This window comes from Chrysochloris asiatica, unplaced genomic scaffold (genome assembly GCF_000296735.1).
Source record: "Chrysochloris asiatica unplaced genomic scaffold, ChrAsi1.0 scaffold00378, whole genome shotgun sequence".
NCBI classification, from domain to species: domain Eukaryota; kingdom Metazoa; phylum Chordata; class Mammalia; order Afrosoricida; family Chrysochloridae; genus Chrysochloris; species Chrysochloris asiatica.
This window is the reverse complement of record NW_006408896.1, coordinates 1,127,100-1,139,608: the sequence shown is the minus strand read 5'-3', so window position 1 is coordinate 1,139,608 and position 12,509 is coordinate 1,127,100. Positions and strand designations below refer to the sequence as shown.

General features: G+C 43.9%; 1 protein-coding gene across 1 annotated transcript in view; it reads right to left on the bottom strand.

Annotated features, from left to right (window-relative positions):
- TTLL8 (tubulin tyrosine ligase-like family, member 8) overlaps positions 1-12,509 on the bottom strand; it is a 91,176-nt gene that overhangs the window by 40,205 nt on the left and 38,462 nt on the right. Inside the window, exon 8 of the mRNA XM_006876417.1 lies at positions 11,703-11,851. Coding sequence (XP_006876479.1) covers positions 11,703-11,851 — 149 coding nt within the window. The remainder of the gene's footprint in view (positions 1-11,702; positions 11,852-12,509) is intronic.

Below are 12,509 nucleotides of genomic sequence, written 5' to 3'. Positions count from 1 at the left end.
CTGCCAAAAGAACCAATAGATCTGTGTTGGAAGAAGTGCAGCCAGAGTGCTCCTTGGAGGCCAAGATGGCCAAACTTTGTCACACATACTTCAAACATATTGGCAGGAGAGACCAGTCGCTGGAGAAGGAGATCATGTTTAGTAATGTGGAGGATCAGAGAAACAGAGGAAGACCCCCAGCGAGATGGACTGGCCAAGTGGCAGCATCAATGGGCTCGAGTGTGGCAACAGTAGTGAGGTTGGCCCAGGATCGGGCAGTGTTTCATTCTGCTGTGCATAAGTTTGCTATGAGTCGGCACCGACTCGATGGCACCTAACATAGCACCCAACAACAACAACAACAGCATATTTGTGGAAAAGCTCCATATCATCAGCCAAAACAAGGCCAGGAGCAGATTGTGGAACAGACCATCAATTGTTCATTTGCAAGTTCAGGCTGAACCTGAAGAAAATTAAAACAAGTCATTAGAGCCAAAATATGACCTTGAACATGTCCTACCACCTGAAATTAGAGATCATCTCAAGAACAGATTTGATGCATTAGACACTAATGACCTAAACCCAGCAGAGTTGTGGGATGACATTAAGAACATCATACAGCAAGAAAGCAAAAGGTCATTAAGAAGACAAGAAAAAAGGAAAAGACCAAAATGGCTGTTAGAAGAGTCTCTGAAACTTGCTCTCCAGTGTGGAGATGCTAAAGCAAATGGAAGAAAGAGGATATAAAAGAGCTGAACAGAAATTTTCAAAAGGCAGCTTGAGATGACAAATTAAAATTATATAAAGAAATGTGTGAAGATCTGAAGTTAAGAAACCAAAAGGGATGAACAAGATTAGCATTTCTCAAACTGAAAGAGCTGAGGAAAAAATTCAGTCCTCTAGTTGCAATATAAGGAGCTCTGGTAGCGTAGTGGTTATGAATCGGGCTGCAAACACAGGAGAAGATGAGGCTTTCTGCTCCCGTAAAGATTTACAGCCTCGGAAACCCTGTACAGGGTCGCTATGGGTCGGAACCGACTCCACGGTATACCACCACCAGTTGTAGTATTAAAGGATTCTGTGGACAAAGTACTGAATGATGCAGAAAGCATCAAAAGAAGATGGAAGGGATACACAGAGTCGCTGTACCAAAAAGAAATGGTCGATGTTCAGCATTTCAAGAGGTAGCATATGATCAAGAGCCAATGATACTGAAGGAAGAAGTCCAAGGTGCATTGAAGGCATTGGCACTGGAGGCACTCACTCATCTATGCCAAGAAATTTGGAAAACATTTACCTGGACAACTGATTTGAGCCCATTCCAAAAAGAGGTGACCCAACAGAATGCAGAAATCATCAGACAATATCATTTATATTGCATGCAAACAAAAATTTGCTAAAGAAAATTCAAAAATAGCTACCACGGTACATTGACAAGGTACTGCCAAATGTTCAAGCTAGATCCAGATGAGGACGTGGAACAAAGGCTATCACTGGTGACCTCAGATGGATCTTCAGTGAAAGCAGAGAATCCCAGAAAGATGTTTACTTGTGATTTACTGACTATGCAAAGGCTTTTGATTGTATGGATCACAAAAAACTAAAGACAATGTTGCAAAGAAAGATTATTCCAGAACATTTCATTGTGCTCATGAGGAACCTGTACATAGCCTAAGAGACAGTTGTTTGAACAGAACAAGGGAACACCGAATAGTTTAAAATTAGGAAAGGTGTGTACCAGGGTTCTATTCTTTCACCACACTTATTTTATCTGTATGATGAGCAAATAATATGAGAAAATGGATTATATGAAGAAGAATGTGACATCAGGATTGGAGGTAAACTCATTAACAACCTGAGATATGCAGATGATGCAACCTTGCTTGCTGAAAGTGAAGAGGACTTTAAATATTTACTGATGAAGATTGAAGACCACAGCCTTCAGTATAGATCACACCTCAGTGTAAAGAAAACAAGAATCCTCACCATAGACCTATAAATAATGCCCATATAAATTGAATGTTTGGAACATATTGAAGTTGTAAAAGACTTTACTTTGTGATGAAACACCATCAACATTCATGGAAGCAGCAGTCAAGAAATCAAATAACATATTGCTATACATGACCTCTTTAAGTGTTCAAGAGCAAGATGTCAGTTTGAAGACTACAGGGCACCTGACTCAAGCCATGGTATTTTCAATAACCTCATATGCATGTGAAAGTTGGCCAATGAATAAGGAAGACCGTAGAAGAATTTACGCATTTGAGTTATGGTGTTGGAGAAGAACATTAAAGTACCATGGACTGCCAAAAGAACTAACAATTCTGTGTTGGAAGAAATACAGCCAGAGTACTCTCTGGAAAGCAGGATGGCCAGACTTGGTCTCTCATGTTTTGACCAGTTCCTGGAGAAAGACGTCATGCTTGGTAAAGTGGAGGGTCAGTGAAAAAGAGAACAATGACCCAGCCAGATGGATTGACACAGTGGCAGCAGTGATGGACTCCAACGTAGCAGCAATTGTGAGATTGGTGCAGGACTGGGCAGTGCTTGGATCTGTTGTGCATAAGGTTCCTAGGGCTCAGCACCGACTCGATGGCACCTAACCACAAACAACAAACGGTATGTTTTTCAAGTGATTTCTCTTTCCTGATGATGTGTTCATAGTCATGAACTGAAGTCTCTCCATCGCCGCTTGTTAGGAGCATTCTGGTTATAAATAATTCTTCCAAGGCAGATTTATTTGTTCTGCGGATCCTCCATTGTGCGGACGTACTTTTATAATTATAATGGATAAATGTATGTTTATCCATTCAGCCACTGAAGGCCATCCGGGTTTACTTCTTGTTTGGAGTCGTTATTTTAAAAGCTGCTATAAATAATTGTGTGCAGTTGTTTTTATGGACAGACATTTTCAACTCCGTTGGGTAAATACCTAATTTGTTTTTGTTTTGAATCGTGGTAAGTCTTACGGAGTCCTGATGTGGTGCTGTAGGCTAAGCACTGGACTGCTAATTGTAAATTTGGTGGTTCAAACTCACCAGCTGCTCCTCGACAAACCTATAAAGGGTCGCTATGAGTTGGAACAGTTTCAACAGCATTTAACAACAATTGTTGTTGTTGTCAGGTGCCATCGAGTCGGAACCGACTCATAGCGACCCCATGCACAGCAGAACGAAACAATGTTCTATCCTGGGCCAACCTCACTACCACCGCCACACCTGAGTCCATCAATGATGCCACCTGGCTGATCCATCTCCTTGGGGGTCTTCCTCTTCTTCTCTGACCCTCCACCCTACCCAGCATGACATCCTTCTCCAACTATTGTTTCCTCCGGACAATATGTCCAAAGTAGAAGAGACGAAGCTTAGCCATCCTGGCCTCCAAGGAGCATTCTGGCTGCACTTCTTCCAAAACAGATCTATTAACAACAATAGTGAGTCTTAAAAGAAGCCCTGTGACCACTTTGGTCTACCGATAAGTGGAAGAGGGGGAAACACAGCAACGACGTTGTGGGCTAAGTCCGATGACGTTCAATAGACTCCTGTCAACCTGAGTGGAGACCTGGTTGGCCAGCAGTATGGCGAGACCTGGGGACTCCTAGGCCCAGAGAACTAGAGCGAAAAGTGAAACATCCAGCTTATATGAAGTGAAGGGAGATGCACAAGTACACCCACACTTGCAGATAGTACCCACTTGACCAGGCTTCAACGGCTGGATGATCAGAACTCGACTAGAGGAAGAAAGAAGAGGGGGAAAAAAAAGTAATCCACTACAATTTGATGAACTTAATCTATACTTATGGATGTAATAGCTCAGAAGTGGGAACAAATCTTTACAGCAAGGATCATTCCCACCCCCTCGGTACACAGGGTTGACAGGGATGGGAAACTTAGACATTGGCTACCCAAAATGAGGGGGCTGCAAAGGCAAAAAGTGACTGACTTACAAGGTTTCAAGAGAAAGCCTAGTTCCAGAGGGTGTGGGGGAAGGTGGAATCTCCACTGAGTGGTCTCCAACCTGTGTGGACAGGGCTGGTGAAAGGAGATGGGGATAAGACTCTTGTTCAATAGTGAGTAATTGCTATCAGGACTGACTGTGAGTATTGCAAATGTAAAGGTAGATGTTTTGTGACAAAAGGAAGGGAGTGGTTGGTCTTGCAGTCCAGGAGCGGAGGACACTGGGATCATCAAGGGAGAAGAGCGGAGTGCGGGACCCTATCCAGAGAGTCCGTGATGCCAGAGATGGAGGCAGAGATGATGACATGGAGAAATAGAGCAACTGAGAACTCTGGACTGAGGGAGGGAGAGGGGCTGTGTTCTGATGACCCGGGGGCAGACTTGCAGGATGTGCCCTTTGGCAAAAAAAAACCCAGATGGAATGGAAGCAAATGCTGTTTGATGAAGAATGGGGGACTATAATCATTGCAATGAAATGAAACACGATAGGATGAATGTAAAACTGATGTTTTCCCATGCAAATTATCACATAATTCACAATAAAAACTTTAGGTTAGGCTGCTAACCGCAAGGTCACCACTTCGAATCCACTCCATGGGAAAAAGATGAGTTTTCTGCTCTCGTGAAGATTTGGGAGGAGGGGGGCTATGTGCTGTGGAGTCGGTTCCGACGGCTGGCAGTTTTGAACTGCTAATCATGAGATTAGCAGCCCGACTCGCAGCCACTAAGCTACCAGAGCTCCTTTCATGAAGGTTTACAGCCTCAGAAACCCAATACAGGATCACTATGAGTCAGAAGTGACTTAAGGACACTCCGCTGCCACCACTACTGAAAAGCTCTTGTAAACGACAGCACTCTTTTTAGAATGCTAAGGGATTCTTGATGTGTGTGTGGACAGGTCGAGGCAGGAGCTGGTAGAGGAGAGGAATGGATGGGCTCCATGGGGTTGTGGTGGGAAGGGTCCACACAGCTGGTCCAGCAGTGGCTCGGACACCTTCCTGCAGGTGTGCACTCTCAGGACTGTGATAGCATATACTGCTGCTCTTTCCCGTGCTGAAAACCCAGATCCCATGATTCCTGTTGTTCTTAGATGCCATCAGGTCGGTTCTGATTCATAGCAACCCAGTCACGACAGAATGAAACACTTTCCAGTCCTGCTTCTCCCTCACCATTGTTGCTGCCACTATGCCAATGCATCTCGTTGGGGGGTCTTCCACTTCTTCAGGGGCACTCCACTTTCCTTCTCTAGCAATCCTGGCTTATGATGAGTATTCTGGGTGCACTTCTTCAAACACAGAATTGTTTGCTCTTCTGCGGTCCTTGTTGCTTTCAGTACTCTCCTCCAGCACCATAACTCAAATGCATCCATTCTCCTACAGTCTTCCTTATTCACTGTCTAACTTCACATGCATATGAAGATGGTGCTGTAGGATAATGCGCTGGACTGCAAGGTTAGTTTGAGCGGCAAGATTGGCGGTGCCAACCCACCTGCTGCTCCTTGGAAGCCCTATACAGGGTCGCTCTGAGTCGAAACTGACTCAATGGCACTTAACAACAACAATGAACCTATTGAAAATACTATACGTTGGGTCAAGTGCACCTTAATCCTCAAATTGACATACATACTTCTGAACACTTTAAAGAGGTCTTGTGCAGCAGATTTGCCCAATGCAATACGGTGTTCGATTTCTTGACAGTTTCTTCCATGAGTGTTGATGTAAAGCAGAATGAAGTATTTGACAACTTCAATCTTTTCTTTATTTATTTATTGGTCCAGTGATGGGGATTTTTGTTTTCTTTACTTAAGGTGGTCTTTGATCTTAATCATATGTATTTTAAGTCCTCTTTGCATTCAGCAAACAAGATTGTTTCATTTTCATACGGCAGGTTGTTAATGAGTCTCCCTCCAACCCTGATACCACGTTCTTCTTCATATAATCGAGCTTCTTGACTTACTTGCTCATCATAAGTATTGAATAAATATGGTGAAAGAATACAATCTTAGGACACATCTTTCCTGATTTTAAAATATGCAGTGTCCCCTTGTTCTGTTCAAATGACTACATCTTGGTCTATGTACAGGTTACTCACAATTAAAGTGTTTGGAATGCCCATTCTCCACAATGTTGTCCATAGTCTGTCATGATCTACACAACTGAAAGCACAGGTCAACATCTTTCTGATTCATAGACGTCATCTGACGTCAGCAATGATATCCCTCCTTCCACATCCTCGTCTGAATCTGGCTTGAACCCCTGGCAGTTCCCTGTCAATGTATGGTTGCACCTGGTTTTGAACTATCTTTAACAAAATTTTATTTGCATGTGATATTAATGATATTGGCAGATGGTTGCTGCATTCCACTGGGTCGCCTCTCTTTGGAATGGGAACAAATATGAATCTCTTTCAATCAGTTGGCCAGGTAGCTGTCTTCCAAATTTCTTGACTTAGATGAGTGAGTGCCTCTAGTGCTGCATCAGTTTCTTTAAAGATTTCATTTTGTATTTCAACAATTCATGGAGCAAAAAGTCATTAAGAAGACAAGGAAGAAAGAAAAGACCATAATGGATGTCAGAAGAGACTGAAACTTGCTCTCCGGCGTAAAGCAAATTGAAGCAATAAGGAGATAAAAGAGCTGAACAGAACATTTCAAAGGGCAGCTCAAGAAGATAAAGTAAAATACTGTAATTAAATGTACAAAGACTTGGAGTTAGAAAACCAAAAGGGAAGAACATGCTCAGCATTTCTCAAACTGAAAGAGCCTCAGGTTGCCATATTGAAGAATTCTTTGGGAAAAATATTGAATGATGTAGGAAGTATCAAAAGAAGATGGAAGGGATACACAGAGTCACTGTACCAAAAAGAAATGGTCAGTGTTCAAACATTTCAAGAGATAGCAAATGATTGAGCCAATGGTACTGAAGGAAGAAGTCCAGTGTGCATTGAAGGCAAGGACCAAGGCTAGATTACATGAAGAAGAACGAGGCATCAGCATCAGAGGAAGACTCATTAACAACTTGCCATATGCAGATGACACTCCCTTGCTTGCTGAAAGTGAAGAGGACTTAAAATACTTACTGACAGGGATTAAATACTACAGCCTTCTGTATGGGTTGTACTTCACTGTAAAGAAAAGATTGACGTTGTCAAGGACTTCGCTGGGATCCACCATCAACACTCATGGAAGCAGCAGTCAAGAAAGCAAATGACGTACTGCTGCACAGGACCTTTGTAAAGTGTTGAAGAGCAAAGATGTCAGTTTGAGGACTAAGGTGTGTCTGACCCAAGTCATGGTATTTCCTATAACCTCATATGCATGTGAAAGCTGGACAGTGAATAAGGAAGGCCACAGAAGAATTGGCACATTTAAGTGATGGTGTTGGAGGAGAATATTAAAAGTAGCATGGACTTTTAAGAACAAATAATTTTTTTTTTTTTTTAATATAAAGCCCTGGTGCTACAGTAGCTAAAGCATTTCATTACTAGCTGTTTGAACCCCCCAGGAAGAAACAGGTGGCAGTCTGCATCCATAAAGCTCAAGCCCTTGGAAACCACGTGGAGCAGTTCTACTTTGTCCTACAGAATTTGGCCTTAAATGAGTCAGAATTGACTAGACGGCAAAAGACTTTTCTTTGGCAATGCTAGGTAGGAGTCCCTAGGTAGTGCAAACTCTTCAAGCTCTCCATTACTACTTGAATGGTTAGTGGTTTGGACCCACTCAGGTGCCTCCAAAGAAAGACCTGGTGATCTGCTTCTGAAAGGTTCCAGCCTTGGAACCCCATGGAGCACAGGTCTATAACACTGGTATTCACCACGAGTCAAAATTGACTCAATGGCAAAGGTTTTCTTTTTGAGGGGGTGGGGCATTTGGTTTGTTTTATGTCGTCGTTGTTGTTGTTAAGTGCTGTCGAGTCGGTTCCGACCCATGGCGACCCTGTATAGGGTTTTCAAGGAGACGCTGGTGAGCTTGAACCGCCAACCTTGCAGTTCAAACAGCCTTGCAGTCTGGCGCATTAACCCACAGCGCCACAAAGCATTTATATGTGGTATTTAATCCTAACAAGGATACTTGGGGGTAAGTACTTTGATTGTCTCCATTATATATAGTTTCAGAGAGGTGAAGTAAAACCTGCCCTAGGCCACACAAGGGCAGCAAAGCCAGATTTTAAAAGCAAAGATGGTCTGATTGGACTTTAAACAGTGAACATACTGTTTTTAGCAAATAGCAAGGGAGGAAGGGTTTAGGAAAGAAACTCTCCAGAGTCTCATCTAAGTATTCCTTTCCTAGTTCTTAAACTTGGCTGCATCTTGCACTCATCTGAACAGCTTTAAAAAGAAATCCTGATGCCTGGATTCCAGCTCCAGAGACGGTAGTTTCATTGGTCTGGGCTGCAGCCCAGGGGATTCTAGCAGAAGCTGAGGGGGAGACCACTGTCTTAGCCAGAGCTGTCCTGCCTCCAAGGTGGCCAGAGAGTCTTTTCATTAGCACGATGAGTATACCTGAGCCCTCCGGCTGCCCCAGAGTGGGTTTGCAGGCGCACTGGTCTCCGACCAGGAAAGGAGAGATGCAGGGGTGTGGAGTTTATGATAGTCCAAATGACAAACCTTCAGAACAAACCAATCTGTGTTGGAAGCCAATATGGCCAGACTTCATCACTCATACTGTGGACATATTCTCAGGAAGGACCAGATCCTGGAGCTGGACAGCATGCTTGGTAAAGTTGAGGGACAGAGAAAAAGGAGACCCCCAGTGAGACTGGCCCAGTGGCAGCAGCAATGGGCTCAAGCACAGCGACAATTGTGATTTGTTCTGTTGTACATATTGTCACAACGGGTCAGAACCGACTCAGCAACAACTGACAACATGTTCAAGGACATGTTCTGGCTTTTGTGGACTTGTTTTCATTTTCTTCAGCTTCAGTCTAAACTTGCATATGATCAATTGATGGTCTGTTCCACAGTCTGCCCTGGCCTTGTTTGGGCTGATGGTATGGAACTTTTCCACTGTCTCTTTAAACAGATGGAGTCAATTTACAAATTAATAAAGATTTTCAAGTCCCTTAAAATGAACCACTTGTGAATTAAAAACTAACAGAAACAAAATTTCAAAATAGCTCAAGGGGTAAACAGGACAGTCCAACTAAAAGTAAAGTCTAGTTAGGAAATTAGGAAAATGAGAACAGCATGTAAACTGAAGACTAGGATGCAGCTACAGCTATAATTAGAGGAATGTTCGTGGCCTTAAACTTTTTAATAATATTACTTTATTGTGTTGAAGGTGAAAGTTTACACAACAAATCAGGTTCCCATTTAACAATTTCTATGCAAATTATTTAGTGATATTGGGTACATTTTGGCATTAAAGCTTTTATTGTGGCAAAAGGAAGATTTCATCCCACCATCTAAGTCAGAGCTAAACAGGGGTGGTGGTGGTATGGTGTAGGGGGTGTGTGTGCATTATCCTCACAGGAAAACTGAAGAATGCAACCAGAAGCAGGTTCTTTGGAAAGATGAATAGAATCACAAAGCCACCGTGATATTCTGTTTCTATAAAGGAGATTGAACACACTATTGACCATCAGAAATAAAAATAAATCAATCAATCATACATAGAATTCACGACTATGGGGAGGAAAGCTGAAGAGACCAATCACAGCAGGCAGAATGGAGAAGGTGCTGAGGCCCTGCCTCTGAGTCTGCTGGGGGCAGGGGAGCTTTGCAGAGCTGAGGGACCAGCGTTAGTACCATTGGAGATGCAGGTCCTCTCTCCATTTTTGAGCCTACTTAAGACCTGTTGCCAAGACTGAGCAAGGAAATAAAATAATGCAGCTATGGACCAGTTGCGCTGGTCTATATAGATGGCTATGCATGGAATAAATGGCTATAGATGGAAGGAAGCATGGTGGTTGGGTGATAGAACTCTCACCTCCCATGTGGGAGACCAGGATTCGATTCCTGGCCATGCACCTCCTAGGCAGCCACACCCATAGGCCTGTCAGTGGGGCTTGTGCTCTCCTGTGATGCTGAGCTGGCTTCAGTGATGGTTCCAGACTAAGACAGATGTGGACAAACAGCTTGACGATCTACTTCCAAAAGTCAGAGAAAATTCTATGGATCACAATGGTCCAATCTACAACTGACCGTGAGGATAGAGCAGGGCTGGGCAGTGTTTAGTTCCACTGTGCATGGGGTGTGAAAACTCTATGGATCACAATGGTCCAATGTGCAACTGACCGTGAGGATAGCATGGACCGGGCAGTGTTGTGTTTTGTTCCATTGTGCATGGAGTTGCTATGAATCAGAAGCTGACTTGGTAGCAGCTAATGACAATAGCAAACACCACAGATGAAAATCTAAATGAAATATTCTTGACTGAAAGCAAATACCTGAAATTTACTTGTGTTTTATTGACTGTGCAAAGGCATTTGACTACATGGATTACAACAAATTATAGATAACATTGAGAAAAGTAGGAATTCCAGAACCCTTGTTATCTTCATGAGGAACTTGTACACAGACCTGGAGGCTATCATTTGACTAGAACAAGGGGATACCGAGTAGTTTAAAGTCAAGAAAGGTGTGTGTGTTTACCGTATTTAGCCTGCGTGCTCAGCAAATAATCCGAGATGTTGGACTAGATGAAGAAGAATATGGCATCAAGATTGGAGAAATACTCATTAACACCTTGCAATATGCAGATGCCACAATCTTGCTTGCTGAAAGCAAAGAGGACTTGAAGCGCTCACTGGTGAAGATGAAAGACTGCAATCTTGACTATTGGTTACACCTCAACATTAAGAAAATCAAACTCCTCCTGACTGGACCAGAAAGTAGACTCATGATAAATGGAGCAAAGACTAAAGCTGTCAAGGATCTCATTCATTTAGCTCCACGATCAACATCCATGGAAGCAGCAGTCAAGAAATCAAAAGATGTGTTTCATTAAGCACATCTGCTCAAAAGACCCCTTTCAGGTGTTAAAGAGCAAAGATGTGAGTTTGAGAACTAAGGTGCGCCTGACCCAAGCCCTGGTATTTTCAGTTGCCTCATAGGCATGTGAACCCTGGACAATGCAATCAATAAGGAAGACAGTAAAGTACCAGTACACTTGAGTTACGATGTTGGTGAAGAATACCGAATACCCCATGGGTGCCAGAAAAACAAACAAATCTGTCCAGGAAGAAGTACAGCCAGAATGCTCCTTGGCAGCCAGGATGGTGAGCCTTTGTCTCACATACTTTGAGCATGTTGTCAGGGCGGATCAGTCCCTGGAGAAGGACATCATGGCTGTTAAAGTGGAGGGTCAGCAAAAAGGAGGCCGACTTAAGGTGGACTGACATGGTGGCAATGTTGTGGAGACGACTCAGGGGCAGGCAGGCGGTGCTTGGTTCTGTTGGAAGTAGGGTCAGTATGAGTTAGAACCCACTCAATGGCATCTAACAGCAACAGTGAAATATTAACCAAGTTGAAGCCAGCACTGTGTTTGGAGCATCAGCTGTGAAGATCAAGTTCAGTTCAGACACTTCCTCCAAGACGTAATCCTGAAACCCCCGAAGTGCTCAGATGCCCCACCTGGGCCCCGCCCCATGTGGAACGTGACATTCAATACTGTTCCATCCCGCCAGCTCTCTGTTCTCCACATGGTGACAAGTGGCTACAGACACTGCTGGGTCTACAATGGAGGCCAGCGAGCAGCGGTGTTCTGAAGTCTTTGTTGACAGCATGAACAAGCGAAGGAACAGACAACCCACGTTTGGACCTTACCTCGGCCACGTGATTTCGCAGCAGGCTTAATGATCCAGATGTTCCGGAGCCCATCGATCTCCGTCTGTGGGTTGATGGACGTGATTTTGCTCAGCAGACTCTGGCACTGTGATAAGTAGTTTCTGGAATTGGGGATGAAGGCATCGCCACTACCAAGCAAGAGTCAGAGAGTGTCGTGAGGAGGACTGCCTCTGGCCAGGGGCTCAGTAACACACCAGCTGATGGCCTCACAGTCACAGGGCAACAGCAGGCCTAGAACTTTCACCCACCAACCCAGAGACCCCCAGAAACTTGCCCGAGTCAGCTTCCCAGGCACTGAGTTGAGATAACAGGATGGTATCTGGAACCTAATATGTGGCTCAGGGCTATGCATAGCCCCAAAGAACTGGGTGCTTTGGGCCATGAGAAGATCTGGGAGAAAGGACAGTGATCGCTATGTGGGTCACCCACTCCCAGGTACTGGGCTGGACTCACAGCCACCTCTGTCACCCCTGGGAAACCCAGCACTATCCATGGGGGCCTGTCCAGTGTCCTTCTCCAAAAAGGAGTCGGAGATCTGTGCGTTGTTCCTTGAATCAGCTTGTCATTCACCAAGGCCCCTGTAGGCGGTCACATGATGTGTATATGTTGCTGCTGTTGAGTCAGTTTCCCAGCTCAAAGCCACCCTGTATAGAGTTTCTGAGGAGCAGCTGTTGAGCTCCATATATATACACATATATATATATCAAGAAAAGATGGAAGGAATACACAGAGTCATTGTACCAAAAGGAAATGGTTAATGTTCAACCATTTCAAGAGATACCATAT